At 38.8% G+C, this 17,993-nt stretch overlaps 1 protein-coding gene across 1 annotated transcript; it reads left to right on the forward strand.

The window, feature by feature from the left end:
* Positions 1–1,539: 1,539 nt before the first annotated feature.
* Positions 1,540–17,879, forward strand: LOC138319825 (F-box only protein 28-like). Its single transcript, XM_069262955.1, has 5 exons — positions 1,540–1,716; positions 10,404–10,652; positions 10,751–10,976; positions 15,025–15,059; positions 15,682–17,879. The coding sequence occupies exons 1-5, from the start codon at positions 1,561–1,563 to the stop codon at positions 15,916–15,918; spliced, it is 903 nt and encodes a 300-aa protein (XP_069119056.1). The 5' UTR covers positions 1,540–1,560; the 3' UTR covers positions 15,919–17,879.
* Positions 17,880–17,993: the final 114 nt, after the last annotated feature.

Below are 17,993 nucleotides of genomic sequence, written 5' to 3' on the forward strand. Positions count from 1 at the left end.
TCATGTCTGTTACAATGTCCGTTTTTCTATAGTTGTTTATGACATACCATGCTGCTTGTCTTTGAACTTTTTCTATGTTGGATATGTGTTGTTGTGTGTAGGGGTCCCATACATAACTGCTGTACTCAAGTTTGGGTCTAACTAGAGCTAAATAGGCCTTGGATTTAATGTTGGTGTTTGAAATTTGTGAATTTCTCCTGAGGAAACCAAAAGATTTGTTGCCATTAGATGTTATATTATTGCAGTGGATGTTCTAAAATGTGGCTATGAAGGATGTAGTTGTAATTTATAGGAGTTTTTTTGGGGGTAACTGTCATAGGTGTACATTTTTCTGGATGGAAAGCCATAAGCCAATCTGCTTTCCATCTTGCTGCAGCATCGATGTCTAATTGAAGTTTAATGCAGTCGTCTGTGTTGAGTATATCTCTGTAGATGATACTATCATCAGCGAACTGGCGAAGGGTACTGTGTTTTAGGTATTCAGACAGGCCGTTTATGTAGATTAGAAAAAAGACAGGTTCGAGGACAGTGGGACGCTACTGGAGGAGACACCATCGATCACTACTGAGTGCGGTTGTTCAAGAATGCGGAGACCCAGTTTAAGGTGGAGGACTGGATGCCATAGAAATTCAGTTTTGTATAGGAGGCGACGGTGTGGCACTTTATCGAACGCCTTTGCAAAATCCATAATAATGAGGTCAGTTTGGATGCCCTTTTTGTTGTTTGTAGCAAGATAGTGGATGGCGTTAAGTTAGTTGTTAGTTTAACCATGTTAGTAAATGATGTAAGAAGGGAGATAATCCTTACTCGATCACATCAATTCAAATTCAAATTCATTTTTCTCTTTTTCATAATAACAGAGAAAACATATTTACAATGTTATATACAATGATAAGTATTCGATAAAGGTTTACAGCAGAAGAAACATATATGCTAACATGAGCTAAGGAGAACAAATAATATTGTTTATCATCCTAATAAACGTACATAATTTCTTTAGAAGATTTTTAACAAGATTTTAAAAAGACAATGCAATCAGGAAATCACATTTATTTGAATAAATATTAAAAAAAACTTCAAATAATTAGGCCTAATGTTTCAATTAATTTATTAATAATAATCATACGCTGAATATCAACTTCAAAGTATTGTAAGGAAATTTTTATCTGATTAGGAACATTTTCACAACAAATGACAATCTGCAATTATACAGATAGAATTGATTTTAGATACAATTTACTTACATTAAGCGTTTCCGACAATTTCTCTTTTTTTTCATTTAATACTTCTTTTTCTTCCAAAAAAAGTACATGTACTCACAAGCATCAAACAGAAAACAATGGGAGTGTCACGGGTATAGGGATGGAAAGGTGTGTATTTTTCAATCAGCCTGTCTTTTTGTTCGAGGTTTAGAAGCATGCAGTAAGTCAGTTATTGCATGATTTCTCGTAACTTGGGTAATCTAAGATTTCTTTATATTTAGCTTGGAAAGCACCTTGATCCACTAACACTAAAATACTTAGAGTGAGCTCCCCTTAGTAATGTGAAACCCAAACAAAAATGGCCTCCAACAGTCGTCAAATGTTCCAGTGCTTAGACGATGAAAGTAACCGTCTTCTTACAGATCAGCCGATCACGTTATTAGAACTTCCAGAAGAAATTCTTTATAACATCATTTCATATCTATCATACAACGAAATAAGCGAGTTACGATGTGTAAGTACTAAACGACGATGTCTGTTACAATCAGCTGGCACCTTGTCAATATTGGCTGATGGGTTATAGGCCTAATTAAGCAGTGCCTATCTATTGATCATGTATTCTCTCATGTTTATTTTTATATTCACTCTGAGTATCTAAAGATTTCAAGAAGTTACTCTAAACAACTTCCGTCCATCGTCCAGAACGTCATCATCTAGCAAAACACTAACTTTTTGGAACGTTATGTCAAAAACACCAGCGTAGCACAAAGTTATCGTGGATGATTTTAATCACAAAGAAATTGACTGGATCGATTAGTCGTGCTCAGCAAGCTTGGAACATCAATCACCTAAATTTCTCGAAACGATAAGAGATTGTTTTTTTCTGCCAATATGTTACGGAACCCACCAGGTGTACAGAGAGGGTCAAACTCCAAACCTACGAGATCAAGGGGTCACACTTAATAACGACAACAAACGACAACAAACGACAAGAAACGACAACAAACGACAACACGTTAAATACAAGGGGTCACACTTAATAACGACAACAAACGACAAGAAACGACAACAAACGACAACACGTTAAATACAAGGAAAAGTTAGTGACAACACAAGATATGTTATTCAGTACATTAAAATGAATATTTCTACCAAGTTTTATGAAGATTGGAGCAAAAATGAAGGAATTAGAGCGATTTGAATATTTTGAAATCGGCCGCTGGTCAACGATAGATCGAGTGACAAGAGGTTTGCCGTACGGTATACCGACAACACATTGTAACATCGAAAATGTTATGAAAACCTAACGACAACAGAAGATATGTTTTTTGTCATACTATAATGCATCTATGTACAAAATTTCATTAAGATTGGAATAAAAATGAAGACTTTATACCTGTTTTAATATTACGAGATCGGCGACTGGTCAGGTTTATATCGTGAGTGTGTATGTTCAGTATTACCGACAACACATCATAGCATTAAAAGTATTATAAAAACCTAACGACAACATAAGATATGTTGTTTGTCATACCATAATGCATATCTGTACAAAATTTCATTAAGATTGGAGTAAAAATACCGGAGTAATGACGATTTCAAATATGAAGAGACGCAGAGTGTATACATGTGTGTAAGCCAAGCTTACATGTACAGATCTAGATCCGACCGACAACACAAAATATTTTACGAAATTACGCAGTAATGTTACCGCAAATAATAATATATGTAACCTATATCTAAAGAAAGTAATTCATGCCAATTGTAATGACTATTGATGAAGATTTGAATGAGTAATGATCATTGAAATTCTCAGTAGACCGACGGCTTGCATACAGTATACAAGAAGCACACACGTGTGTATATTATCAGTGTGATTACAGTTCGCGATTGTATTTATTGTTATGTAAACATATGGTGTTTATATATACTTCCCATATGTTATCTTAAGAAATACACTATTATATGTTTATTTTTTTTATTGTACATTTTTGTATAAAATATTTGCGTATATTTTCGAGAGCATGAATGAACGACAAAGAAAAAGCGCCGATAATGTCGTCTATCTTTGGCGAGGATGGACTGATCAATTCGGATACTATCAAAGAATTTGATTCAGTATCAAGCAAAATCGACGATATGTATGGTGAACGTATGGGTACATATTGGTCTGAAAAAAACTTTACCAACTATATCCGGCGCAGGGTGGTTGAGGCCCGAGTACGATGCCTCCATATACCCAAAGGCTGGAAAAAACAACAACTGCGAATCAATGAATCACATCATAAAGCTTGTTGGTGACAGGAAAATTTCGAAAGTTCCAGATTTGATAAAACGATTAGAGCACATTGTCATACAAAACACGCAGTACAACCACGTGCGCAGATCGCTTCAAGGAATAGGAGAGTACGAAATAACTCCGCATGCGCAACATTTAAAAATAAGTTCAGTATTTTGGAGAGAACTGCCCGTTGTAGAAAAGACAACGGAAAGTGCACAAGTTTTTGAAACTTGTGAAGCAGTAAAAGGAACTTAAATCTTCCACTAATGGAATGCTAACTATTCCAAAAACTGCAGTCACCTCGAAAAAACCGGGTACGCGAAAACGTGTGCGTGGAAATCGAACAAAATCGCACGGTCCGTCTAAACAGAAAAAATGTCTTAGCGAAATCTTGTGAGCCCGCAGGACGGGATTCAAGATATTTAGGATTGTGTTTCTCTTAACAGTTAGACGATACGTTTGCGAAATAATCAGTTGGACATTTTACGATATGTTTCCGAAATCTTGTGCGCCCGCAGGACGGGATTCAAGATGTTTAACAGTTAAAATTCGTTTACCTTCTAATACTTTTCAAATGAATTACACGTATGTATGTGTCAGTAAAAATCATTCAATAAATGAAATATGTAAGTTCAGTAATAAAAAGTGTTAAATAAACGTAATATTTGTAAGCTTCCCGAAATTAAAACTTACGATACGCAAGCGAAATCTTGTGTGCTCGCAGTACGGGATTCAAGATAATAAAACTTAATTTAAGTGTTCTCCAATGAAGAAAATATGATAGAAGACTTGGCCTATAATCAAAGCCTAGACAAAAGCGACCACTTAGTGTTAACATTCAAAACCATTGTATATTGTCAACAAACACACAAAACCATTGTATATTGTCAACAAACACACAAAACCATTGTATATTGTCAACAAACACACAAAACCATTGTATATTGTCAACAAACACACAAAACCATTGTATATTGTCAACAAACACACAAAACCATTGTATATTGTCAACAAACACACAAAACCATTGTATATTGTCAACAAACACACAAAACCATTGTATATTGTCAACAAACACACAAAACCCTTGACAATAGTGTTCAACAAGTCAATTAATTTAACAAAGTAAATCACCGGATTTGTGGAAAACAGCAAACATGTGTCCGATTTTTAAAAAGGGATAAAAAAAAGTCACCAGGCAATTATAAGCCAATAAGCCTTACATCAGTCCCTTGTAAAGTCCTACAACGTATTGTTCGAAACAGTATCATTGAACACATGGATCGCAAACAACTGTTCTCGAAAAATCAACACGGCTTCAGATTCTGTCACTCATGTACAACCCAACTTCTGGAGGCTGTAGAAGACAGGACTGAGACCATGGACAAGGGAGACAACATCGATGTTATTTATCTTGACTTCTGCAAGGCCTGCCATAATTTAAAGTGCCGCATCCCTGGGGTATAGTTAACCCGTACCCATTCCAACTCATACCCACCAACCCGTACCCAAAATTGGCAAAGTCGTACCCAAAATATTTGACGAGCTCGTACCCATGATTGGCTAACCCGTACCCATCAAGTTTCCTTGGTTTTTTAAATTTAATTACAGGTATTAATCCTAGTTTCTTCTGTGTATCTGATTCAATATATCACTGGCCTAAATAATGCATAAATGAGTCAACGTTGATATTTATTTGATATTTATTCCTTGCCCGTTGTGACTTCACACGGCAAATGTTTAATCATTTTAAAAGCTGATTTTCTTTTTGTTTGACTGTCTTGTAAAAAAATCCAATGAAGCAAAACAGATCGTCGTTTTTAATCAAAGGGGGAAGTCAAATAAAAACCAATGCCGTATAAATCCTTGAATAAACGAAAACAGAAATTCAATAGAGTAACAATAAAAATTGAGAAAAAACTTGTTGCGTCAAATTGTTGCTGCCGTATAAATAATGTGGGTTTTTGTCAAGAAAACACACGTTAAGTTTTGTTATATCACAAATAAACCATATTTATAATCAAATATAACTAATGTATAGAATAAATCTTGGTTTAACAGCGCTGTTTATACATCGTTATAAATGTTAATTTATTAAATATGTTCTTAGAAGTTGAAATAATTTTCAATTTTATTCCTTATGCCATTTGCATCCAATTATTGCGATGTTGTGTGTCATTATTTGGTTTTGTATTGATGTACAGTAGCAGAATACACTTTATACCATCTTCACCGTCTTGTGCAGAGTTTGGTAACATCGGAATGTATAGTTAAAAACATAATTTAGGCTATACTGAGCTATATATTACGATATGTTTTTCATGCATTGACAAATTTTCTATTTTAAATGCCACCACACCTTTCTTAGGTTTGGTACCAACACAGTTCCTCTTTCGTGCTCATTCATATGAAATCGATTATGGTCTATTTTTGTTTGACTGTAGACGCGTCCTCGAAATCCCAAGAGCGGGTGTAGAATATTTCAATAATCTGTATTTTTCAGTATTAAACCGGAAATTTTTCTAGAAATCACTTGTTTTTACTTTTTTTCGATATGGAACAACAAACCATGAGAACGACATATTTATATATTTTATGGGAATATGAGCATACTTTTTCTAACGTAACTTACTTGTAGATTATGTACAGTAGAACGAATAATCATACCCTGCCTCCACTCTGTTCCCGGCAGGACGACGACCATCTGTCAGAAATCTTCCGTCCGTCGTTCAGAGCTACGTCATTTTTTTTAACTTAAACATTTAAAGTGAACAGTCGGGCAAGGATGGCTAAAGTCGGTAAAAATGGTGTGATTGTATCCAGTATAATTTCATATGAAATGGAAAATTTAAAATCTCTCGTCAAAATCTGTCTGCGTACGAAGAAATTAATTTAAAGTATGGAAATTCTAAAACGTCCTCCCGGCTCACTATGTCCGTGGTTACATTTCCACGCAGCCTCGCTTTCAATGCTTTCAACTTTTCTTTACTTTAATGGTCAGAACTGGGAAACTGAGCAGAACTTGGCCGTCGTATTAATATGTGAGAACTTTTGGAAGGCCAGTGAACGCATTTAGACTGGTTTTCTTTGCCCGACTATTCACTTTAAGTAAAATGTATTAACATAATTTGAGAACACATCTTACTGGGACATTATACCGTCATACGTTATTTACAATGGAATTCTTTACCCTCACGCATTGAATTTGGTGTATATTTTATAAAAATATATATATATTTTATTTTTTTTGGGGGGGGGATGTCTATATTGCATTTATTTATTTTAAACGTGCCTATATACGAACTGTGATAGCTAAAAAATTCCTAGTATTTTAGAAAAACCAGATGCAGAGAAGGCTGGGGCAAAATGCCGGAAGGAAATCTTTGATATAGATCTATTGAGAGAATGGTCCAAATAATCTTCAAATATGTTTGTGAATATTTCTCTTTTATTTAATTTATTTTTTATATGCATTGTAACAAAATTTGACATTAATTGGTTTTTACTTCATAATTATTTTGAATAATAATAAGCTACGGGGAAATACACAAGAGGGGGAAAATGTAAAATTACTAATTAAAAATGATTAAATCTTGGCTGGAATCTCTTGCGTACCATTTTATGATCATAGACTAAAAGCATCTGACGAACACAATATACTAAATTTTATATAATTCACAAATAAATACATGAAGTTTAAATTTTATGATGAGTACGAGTTTGCCAAATTCCATGGGTACGGGTTTGCCAAACTTGGGTACAGGTTCGCCATGCTTGGGTACAAGTTCGCCAAATGTGGAGTTTGAATGGGTACGGGATCGCCATAATTCTTCTAGTCAGGAAACTTCCCCGTTATGTTATTCGAGGACTAGTACTGGAATGGATTAAAAACTTCCTCATCAACATGACACAACGTGCAGTCATCAACGGAAGCGAATCAAACCTAATACCCGTAACAAGTGGAGTCCCGCAGGGCAGTGTCCTGGGTCCAGTTCTCTTTCTTATTTTTGTGAATGACATGCCAGAAGTTGTAGATTGTGTGCTGGAACTGTTTATTGCCGATGATAAAAAAACTTTAATCTTCCATATAAAGTCCTGAGGACCAACCAGCATCAATAAAATTACAGCCTGGACAGAACAGTGGCTGATGATATTCAATAATACAAAATGTAAACGTATGGAGATAGGATGTACTACGAGACATTCTTCCTACAGTCTAACACAGTCTGGAACAACATCAGTAATCCAAAAAGGTCAATCAAAAAAAGATTTAGGAGTTAATTTTGATGTGATAATGAACTTAAGTCACCATGTCTGCAGTGTTGTGTCAAAAAGTAACAAAGTAATTGACATTATCTTTAGAAATTTCACATTTATGGACACGCAAATGTTCCAAAACCCTCTTCACGACGTTAGTCCTGCCACATCTCGAGTATGCCTCTGCAGTGTGGTCACCACAGTTCGTCAAGGACAAAGTTGCCATAGAAATTGTCCAAAGAAGGGCTACCATACAAATGAAGATTTAGGAGTTAATTTTGATGTAAAATTGAACTTTGCCAAATTGGCCACCATGTCTGCAGTGTTGTGTCAAAAAACAATAAAGTAATTGGCATTATCTTTAGAACTTTCACATTTATGGACGCGCTAATGTTCTTAACCCTCTTTAAAACGTTAATCCTGCCACATCTTGAGTATGCCTCTACAGTTTGGTCACCAAAGTTCGTCAAGGACAAAGTCACCATAGAAGACATCCAAAGAAGGGCTACCAAACGAGATAACTCCTTGCAAGACTTGCCATACAGTGAATGACTCGGGCTACCAACTCTTGAGTACAGGAGGACCAGATCAGACATGGTGGAGGTGGTCAAAATCATCAACAAAATAGATATTGTGGACCATCAAAGAATTTTTTTCCTTCGTACGATATGGATCTACCAGAGGACACTCTAAAAAGTATACAAGAGACAATTTAGACTTGACACGAGTTAGAATGTATTCAGTAACCGAGTCATCTCGCAATGGAATTCACTACCAGAATCAGTTGTATCGCAGCCAACGACTAATAGTTTCAAAAGCGCCTAAACAATCACTGGAAAGACCACCCTAATAAATTCAAACCATCATTCTAATATGTTCAAGCTGTAATGTGCTAAATATAGACCAAGAGACAATGCACAGTTCTATATCTCCTCGTCTATATTCTGTAAATAGTTATTTAAATATTATGGAAGGACTAGTTCGAGTAAGTGCTCCAAGTATCAATATATTTTAACTACAAGTGAGGCATTGTGTCTATATTTTATCCTGTTTTTAAAAAAAGAGAAGAATTTTCAATATATATACGTCACACCGGAAGAAGTATTAATAAGAGAAGTTATCCGTTAAGGGACAACCGCATCTACAACGAGCCGTGACAATCAAGAGGCATCTTAACAAGCCAATACAGGCTTCCTTTGATGCAGATTTCAGCCAAAGTTCAGCCAAAAAATACATAATTTAAACTGTCTCTGTTCCAAATTTTCGACTACGTAGACTTCGTCTGGGAAATGAATCGCAGTCTACTGATTCATTTCCCAGACGAAGGCTACGTAGCCGAAAGTTTGGAACAGAGACAATTTTCATTATGTATATTGTAAATTATGTTCCCTTTGGAACACCTATGAGAAGTACTAAAAACAGATTGAACTTTATGTTAATTTACTTAAAGTTAACCAATTATTTGTTTCAGTTTTCCATATTTGTTTTCTAAGTATGTAATGTAGAAAAACAGGGGAAATACATATGCCTGTCGAGTGCCCGGACCAGGAATTGAACTTGTGTGTTGTTGGGTGCCAATGTAGAAGAAAAAGGAAAACTATACATTGCTGAAGTCCCTGACCAGGAACCTAGGAGGCTCTAGTGTGAAAAACTATGGCTCTACGGATGGAGCAAAATAAGCTGTTAGCGGTGTGACAGAGACTGTATTTGAAATTTTATGTACAAACCCGCTCCTTTTACATATGTATAACGGCTCTGGATCGGTCAATCACCGCTGAGCATGTAAATTATATATATAACGGTAAATCATTTGGTAGAGCTCTCTGGCTAGTGTATTGAGGGTCCCGAGTTCAAATCCAGGTCCGCCACCAAGTGTAGTAGGAGTGGTAAAACTAAAAGGGGTATCCAAATCTGGGTTGTATGTTGAGTCTTTGGGAGGGAAAAAACCAAGAGAGGCCCAAGGGACTGTTATCTGACAACCTTGGCAACAGTTGTATGAAAATTAATTAAATATGGTGTCATGGTGGCCATCTTCGATTTGGAATCAGCAAAATCGCAGCAGTATTTATCTCGAGAAGAAGTTCAAAATGTAATATCAAGATGACAGCTGTGGCGGCCATCTTGGATTTTGCATCAACCCTTAAATAACAACACTTTGTCGGGACCATGTCGGGATCATTTCAGGCAAGTTTCAGCCAAATTGTACCTGTAGAACTTGAGAAAAAGTTCAAAATGTGTTTTAAGATGGCGGCTGTGACGCTCATCGTGGATTTCAGATTAACCCTTAAATAACAACACTTTGTCAGGATCAAGCAAGTTGCTGCTAATTAGCAGTGGTAGAACTTGAGAAGAAGTTCAAAATGTGTTCTACCAGTACCAAAATCCAAGATGGCTACCACAGTCGCAATCTTGAAAACACAATTTGAAATCCATTTTACCTCAACTTGCCTGAAAGAATTGTTACATATTGGGCTGATCCCAAATCAAAGATGGCCACCATGACACTGTATCTAATTAATTTCCTATACAACTGTTGCCAAGGTAGTCTAATGACTGTTAAGGCCCTTGGGCCTCATATGATTAATGAAATGTTGGATTAGAATTTCAAATAAAATGTAAATATGTAACTACGACATTATATAATTAGTAACTCTTTCTTATAGGTGTGTCAACCTATCAACAAGCTTTGCCAGCAGGTGCTGAATCACGGCTTCACAAAGGTTGATAAGCAGCACACTCAGATACAGAAACGGGTGAAGAGCCAACTCCCTCGCAGAGAATCCGAGAGACGGAACCATCCTCTTGCCCGGCATGTTGACATCCTGTCAGCCATAGAAACACGCCTGTCTCTACTAGGGATGACATATACCCGCTACATTGACATGGGCCTATGCTGCTTTATCCCAGGAAAGGTGTGTGAATGATAGAGTTGAATTGATTTTGTAATACAGCTCAGTTTTTTTCGAATAATACAATAAGTTCACACTACATGTATATTTTATTACTATAGGTACTAGATGAACTGCTGAGGATTCTTGCCACACTACAGAGAACAGACCAACCTCCACGTGCTCATGAATTTCTGCAAGAGTTACGAGACATATCCTCCATGGCGATGGAACACTTTGAGGAGAAGATATCACCGGCTCTCAAAGCACGCCTACCAGCTGTAACACTTCCCTTCCCCTTCGGTGATCACTGCTCTGCTAGTCCTGAGCCACAACATAGCATTACAGGTAAACTGTCCTGGTAGTCACTACTATAGCTTACAGGTAAACTATCCAGGTAAATCCCACCATAGCATTACAGGTTACAGGTAAACTGTCCTGGTAGTCCATACCATAGCTTTACAGGTAAACTGTCCGGTAGTCCCTACCATAGCATTACAGGTAAACTGTCCAGGTAGTCCCTACCATAGCATTACAGGTAAACTGTCCAGGTAGTCCCTACCATAGCTTTACAGGTAAACTGTCCAGGTAGTCCCTACCATAGCATTACAGGTAAACTGCCGGTAGTCCCTACCATAGCATTACAGGTAAACTGTCCCGGTAGTCCCTACCATAGCATTACAGGTAAACTGTCCCAGGTAGTCCCTACCATAGCATTACAGGTAAACTGTCCCGGTAGTCCCTACCATAGCATTACAGGTAAACTGTCCCGTAGTCCCTACCATAGCTACAGGTAAACTGTCCCGGTAGTCCCTACCATAGCATTACAGGTAAACTGTCCAGTTAGTCCCTACCATAGCTTTACAGGTAAACTGTCCCGGTAGTCCCTACCATAGCATTACAGGTAAACTGTCCCGGTAGTCCCTACCATAGCATTACAGGTAAACTGTCCAGTAGTCCCCTACATAGCATTACAGGTAAACTGTCGGTAGTCCCTACCATAGCATTATACAGGTAAACTGTCCCGGTAGTCCCTACCATAGCATTACAGGTAAACTGTCCAGGTAGTCCCTACCATAGCATTACAGGTAAACTGTCCAGGTAGTCCCTACCATAGCATTACAGGTAAACTGTCCCGGTAGTCCCTACCATAGCATTACAGGTAAACTGTCCAGTTAGTCCCTACCATAGCATTACAGGTAAACTGTCCAGGTAGTCCCTACCATAGCATTACAGGTAAACTGTCCTGGTAGTCCCTACCATAGCATTACAGGTAAACTGTCCCGGTAGTCCCTACCATAGCATTACAGGTAAACTGTCCCTGTGTAGTCCCTACCATAGCATTACAGGTAAACTGTCCAGGTAGTCCCTACCATAGCATTACAGGTAAACTGTCCAGGTAGTCCCTACCATAGCATTACAGGTAAACTGTCCAGTTAGTCCCTACCATAGCATTACAGGTAAACTGTCCAGGTAGTCCCTACCATAGCATTACAGGTAAACTGTCCAGTTAGTCCCTACCATAGCATTACAGGTAAACTGTCCCGGTAGTCCCTACCATAGCATTACAGGTAAACTGTCCTGGTAGTCCCTACCATAGCATTACAGGTAAACTGTCCCGGTAGTCCCTACCATAGCATTACAGGTAAACTGTCCTGGTAGTCCCTACCATAGCATTACAGGTAAACTGTCCCGGTAGTCCCTACCATAGCATTACAGGTAAACTGTCCAGTTAGTCCCTACCATAGCTTTACAGGTAAACTGTCCTGGTAGTCCCTACCATAGCTTTACAGGTGAACTGTCCCGGTAGTCCCTACCATAGCATTACAGGTAAACTGTCCAGGTAGTCCCTACCATAGCATTACAGGTAAACTGTCCCGGTAGTCCCTACCATAGCATTACAGGTAAACTGTCCAGGTAGTCCCTACCATAGCATTACAGGTAAACTGTCCCGGTAGTCCCTACCATAGCATTACAGGTAAACTGTCCAGTTAGTCCCTACCATAGCTTACAGGTAAACTGTCCGGTAGTCCCTACCATAGCATTACAGGTAAACTGTCCAGTAGTCCCTACCATAGCATTACAGGTAAACTGTCCAGTTAGTCCCTACCATAGCATTACAGGTAAACTGTCCAGGTAGTCCCTACCATAGCATTACAGGTAAACTGTCCGGTAGTCCCTACCATAGCATTACAGGTAAACTGTCCGGTAGTCCCTACCATAGCATTACAGGTAAACTGTCCTGGTAGTCCCTACCATAGCATTACAGGTAAACTGTCCCGGTAGTCCCTACCATAGCATTACAGGTAAACTGTCCAGGTAGTCCCTACCATAGCATTACAGGTAAACTGTCCAGGTAGTCCCTACCATAGCATTACAGGTAAACTGTCCAGGTAGTCCCTACCATAGCATTACAGGTAAACTGTCCAGTAGTCCCTACCATAGCATTACAGGTAAACTGTCCCGGTAGTCCCTACCATAGCATTACAGGTAAACTGTCCAGGTAGTCCCTACCATAGCATTTTACAGGTAAACTGTCCTGGTAGTCCCTACCATAGCATTACAGGTAAACTGTCCTGGTAGTCCCTACCATAGCATTACAGGTAAACTGTCCAGGTAGTCCCTACCATAGCATTACAGGTAAACTGTCCAGTTAGTCCCTACCATAGCTTTACAGGTAAACTGTCCAGGTAGTCCCTACCATAGCATTACAGGTAAACTGTCCAGGTAGTCCCTACCATAGCATTACAGGTAAACTGTCCAGGTAGTCCCTACCATAGCATTACAGGTAAACTGTCCAGGTAGTCCCTACCATAGCATTACAGGTAAACTGTCCAGGTAGTCCCTACCATAGCATTACAGGTAAACTGTCCAGGTAGTCCCTACCATAGCATTACAGGTAAACTGTCCAGGTAGTCCCTACCATAGCATTACAGGTAAACTGCCCTGGTAGTCCCTACCATAGCATTACAGGTAAACTGTCCAGTTAGTCCCTACCATAGCATTACAGGTAAACTGTCCTGGTAGTCCCTACCATAGCATTACAGGTAAACTGTCCCGAGTCCTACTTAAGTAACTGTCCATAGTCCCTACCATAGCATTACAGGTAAACTGTCCAGTTAGTCCCTACCATAGCATTACAGGTAAACTGTCCAGGTAGTCCCTACCATAGCTTACAGGTAAACTGTTACCCTACCATAGCTTACAGGTAAACTGTCCAGGTAGTCCCTACCATAGCTTTACAGGTAAACTGTCCAGGTAGTCCCTACCATAGCATTACAGGTAAACTGTCCTGGTAGTCCCTACCATAGCTTTACAGGTAAACTGTCCCAGGTAGTCCCTACCATAGCATTACAGGTAAACTGTCCAGTTAGTCCCTACCATAGCTTTACAGGTAAACTGTCCTGGTAGTCCCTACCATAGCATTACAGGTAAACTGTCCCGGTAGTCCCTACCATAGCATTACAGGTAAACTGTCCAGGTAGTCCCTACCATAGCATTACAGGTAAACTGTCCAGTTAGTCCCTACCATAGCTTTACAGGTAAACTGTCCTGGTAGTCCCTACCATAGCATTACAGGTAAACTGTCCCGGTAGTCCCTACCATAGCATTACAGGTAAACTGTCCAGTTAGTCCCTACCATAGCATTACAGGTAAACCTTCCAGGTAGTCCCTACCATAGCTTTACAGGTAAACTGTCCAGATAGTCCCTACCATAGCATTACAGGTAAACTGTCCAGATAGTCCCTACCATAGCATTACAGGTAAACTGTCCTGGTAGTCCCTACCATAGCATTACAGGTAAACTGTCCAGGTAGTCCCTACCATAGCATTACAGGTAAACTGTCCAGTTAGTCCCTACCATAGCTTTACAGGTAAACTGTCCAGGTAGTCCCTACCATAGCTTTACAGGTAAACTGTCCAGGTAGTCCCTACCATAGCATTACAGGTAAACTGTCCAGGTAGTCCCTACCATAGCATTACAGGTAAACTGTCCGGTAGTCCCTACCATAGCATTACAGGTAAACTGTCCAGGTAGTCCCTACCATAGCATTACAGGTAAACTGTCCAGGTAGTCCCTACCATAGCATTACAGGTAAACTGTCCAGGTAGTCCCTACCATAGCTTTACAGGTAAACTGTCCAGGTAGTCCCTACCATAGCTTTACAGGTAAACTGTCCAGGTAGTCCCTACCATAGCTTTACAGGTGAACTGTCCAGGTAGTCCCTACCATAGCATTACAGGTAAACTGTCCAGTTAGTCCCTACCATAGCTTTACAGGTAAACTGTCCAGGTAGTCCCTACCATAGCATTACAGGTAAACTGTCCAGGTAGTCCCTACCATAGCTTACATAGCATTACAGGTAAACTGTCCAGTAGTCTACATACATAACAGGTAAACTGTCCCTAGTCCCTACCATAGCATTACAGGTAAACTGTCCAGGTAGTCCCTACCATAGCATTACAGGTAAACTGTCCAGGTAGTCCCTACCATAGCATTACAGGTAAACTGTCCAGATAGTCCCTACCATAGCATTACAGGTAAACTGTCCCGGTAGTCCCTACCATAGCATTACAGGTAAACTGTCCTGGTAGTCCCTACCATAGCATTACAGGTAAACTGTCCAGGTAGTCCCTACCATAGCATTACAGGTAAACTGTCCAGGTAGTCCCTACCATAGCTTTACAGGTAAACTGTCCAGGTAGTCCCTACCATAGCTTTACAGGTAAACTGTCCCAGGTAGTCCCTACCATAGCATTACAGGTAAACTGTCCAGGTAGTCCCTACCATAGCATTACAGGTAAACTGTCCAGGTAGTCCCTACCATAGCATTACAGGTAAACTGTCCAGGTAGTCCCTACCATAGCTTTACAGGTAAACTGTCATTGGTAGTCCCTACCATACCATAGCATTCCAGCAACAGGTAAACTGTCCCTGGTAGTCCCTACCATAGCATTACAGGTAAACTGTCCCCAGGTAGTCCCTACCATAGCATTACAGGTAAACTGTCCAGTTAGTCCCTACCATAGCACAGATTAAACTGTAAGAAAGATTAGTGACTTAAGCAAGAAAATTTTAGAATATGATCAGAAATTTTCAGATGTTTACACCGAGTTGACCAAAATGAAGGGAGAAGGAGAAAGTTCCTCTGCTGCAAGAGATTTCCCTGGGAGTAGTTTTATCATACGGTCTGACGAGGGCAGCAAGGAGGAAATGGACAAAGACAAAGTTTGTTTAAAGAGGCGAGCGTTGCGGCAGGAGTACCCGTTCAAAAAACAAAAGACTTAATTACACTGATAGCATTCAAGGTGATTTGTTCGTACAAAATACCATAATTTTACTTGACTATTAGAGATATTAAACATATAAAATTGTACAGTTTCTTAATTTGCCTGCTAAAGATAGGAAATGTTTTTTACAAATTGATGAGAACATTTAAACATAAGAGACCAGAACAATTTGTGTAACTGGAGACAAAGACGTATCTCCTGACCAGACCATCTTATTTATCTTAACCTTAATCATCTTCATGTAGTTGGTCGTACAGATAGGAAGGCCAACATAAATTCTTAATATCTGACCAGTTATTATCTCCCAGTAATTTGTTAGTGACTTAAAACAGAAAAATATTGGGACAAAATGAAACGGTATTAAGCAATATTTCAATAGGTCGCTGACAAACAAGAAATATATCCTAAAGAATCCATGGTTCCTTTGAATATACTAAACAAAAAATAGAAAGTTTTTTCATAGTCCAAAAATAGCCCAAAACTTCTCAAAGCATTATCTCATCGAAGGACTTGAATACATTGATATCGACCATTTGGGTCAGATTATCCTTTGAGTTCTTAATTGGTATTGTTCCCAGACTTCACACATTTCATTTCCATCTAAATCTCGCTGATAAATCTCGCTGATAAATCTCGCTGAGTGTCATCAACATACACCCTCCTTAACAACCATCTTCTTATTTTTAAATAAATACAAGTAGGTCCTATAAATTCTTACTAGTATCCCCTTACCAAACATACCATGGCTGTCATTTCGTGTGGTTTAACCAATAGCTATACAAGATTAGGGTAGGATTATAAATGTTACAAGCCAAATGAGCATGTGTCTGTCTGGTGATAACAAGCCAAATGAGCATGTGTCTGTCTGGTGATAACAAGCCAAATGAGCATGTGTCTGTCTGGTGATAACAAGCCAAATGAGCATGTGTCTGTCTGGTGATAACAAGCCAAATGAGCATGTGTCTGTCTGGTGATAACAAGCCAAATGAGCACGTGTCTGTCTGGTGATAACAAGCCAAATGAGCACGTGTCTGTCTGGTGATAACAAGCCAAATGAGCACGTGTCTGTCTGGTGATAACAAGCCAAATGAGCATGTGTCTGTCTGGTGATAACAAGCCAAATGAGCATGTGTCTGTCTGGTGATAACAAGCCAAATGAGCATGTGTCTGTCTGGTGATAACAAGCCAAATGAGCAGTGTCTGTCTGGTGATAACAAGCCAAATGAGCACGTGTCTGTCTGGTGATAACAAGCCAAATGAGCACGTGTCTGTCTGGTGATAACAAGCCAAATGAGCATGTGTCTGTCTGGTGATAACAAGCCAAATGAGCACGTGTCTGTCTGGTGATAACAAGTCAAATGAGCATGTGTCTGTCTGGCGATAACAAGCCAAATGAGCATGTGTCTGTCTGGTGATAACAAGCCAAATGAGCATGTGTCTGTCTGGTGATAACAAGCCAAATGAGCATGTGTCTGTCTGGTGATATTATTATGTTACATATTTACAATTTCATTACCCATTGACAAAATTACCCAAAATAATATGAACTTGCTGTTATTTTGATGTGTGGTCATAAGGACTATCACACTGATGATGTAAGAGAGTTATTGCCCTTTGTATGTTGGTAAAGTACACATGAACGCTGGTATCGTCATTCAGGAATGTGTAATTATGATTCATTTTACAAAGTTTTGTTTTAGTTGATTGATTATTTTAGTTAATTGAGTATATTGTGATGTTGTAAATGAATATACAAGAAATATGTTTTAAGGATAGGATTTTTTTTTTGGATAATTAAATAGTCTTGGATCATGAAGAACTAGATTTGAATGACTATACTGTGTTTAACAGCTATTGATGATTATTTTATATATACAGCCTGTCTGTTGTTAGGTACAATGTTTGGTGACAAACTGTTGAATACTAGACTAAATAATCATTAAAATATTATATAAAGATTGTCCATCTCATTTTTGTTTTGTAGTCAAATACCCAATGGGGGGGGGGGGGGGGGGATACCAATAAGGAAAATGCCTATTTTTACCATGTTAAGTGTACAGTATATTGTGCATA

The sequence above is a fragment of the Argopecten irradians genome, chromosome 3 (assembly GCF_041381155.1).
Source record: "Argopecten irradians isolate NY chromosome 3, Ai_NY, whole genome shotgun sequence".
Classification (NCBI taxonomy): Eukaryota; Metazoa; Mollusca; class Bivalvia; order Pectinida; family Pectinidae; genus Argopecten; species Argopecten irradians.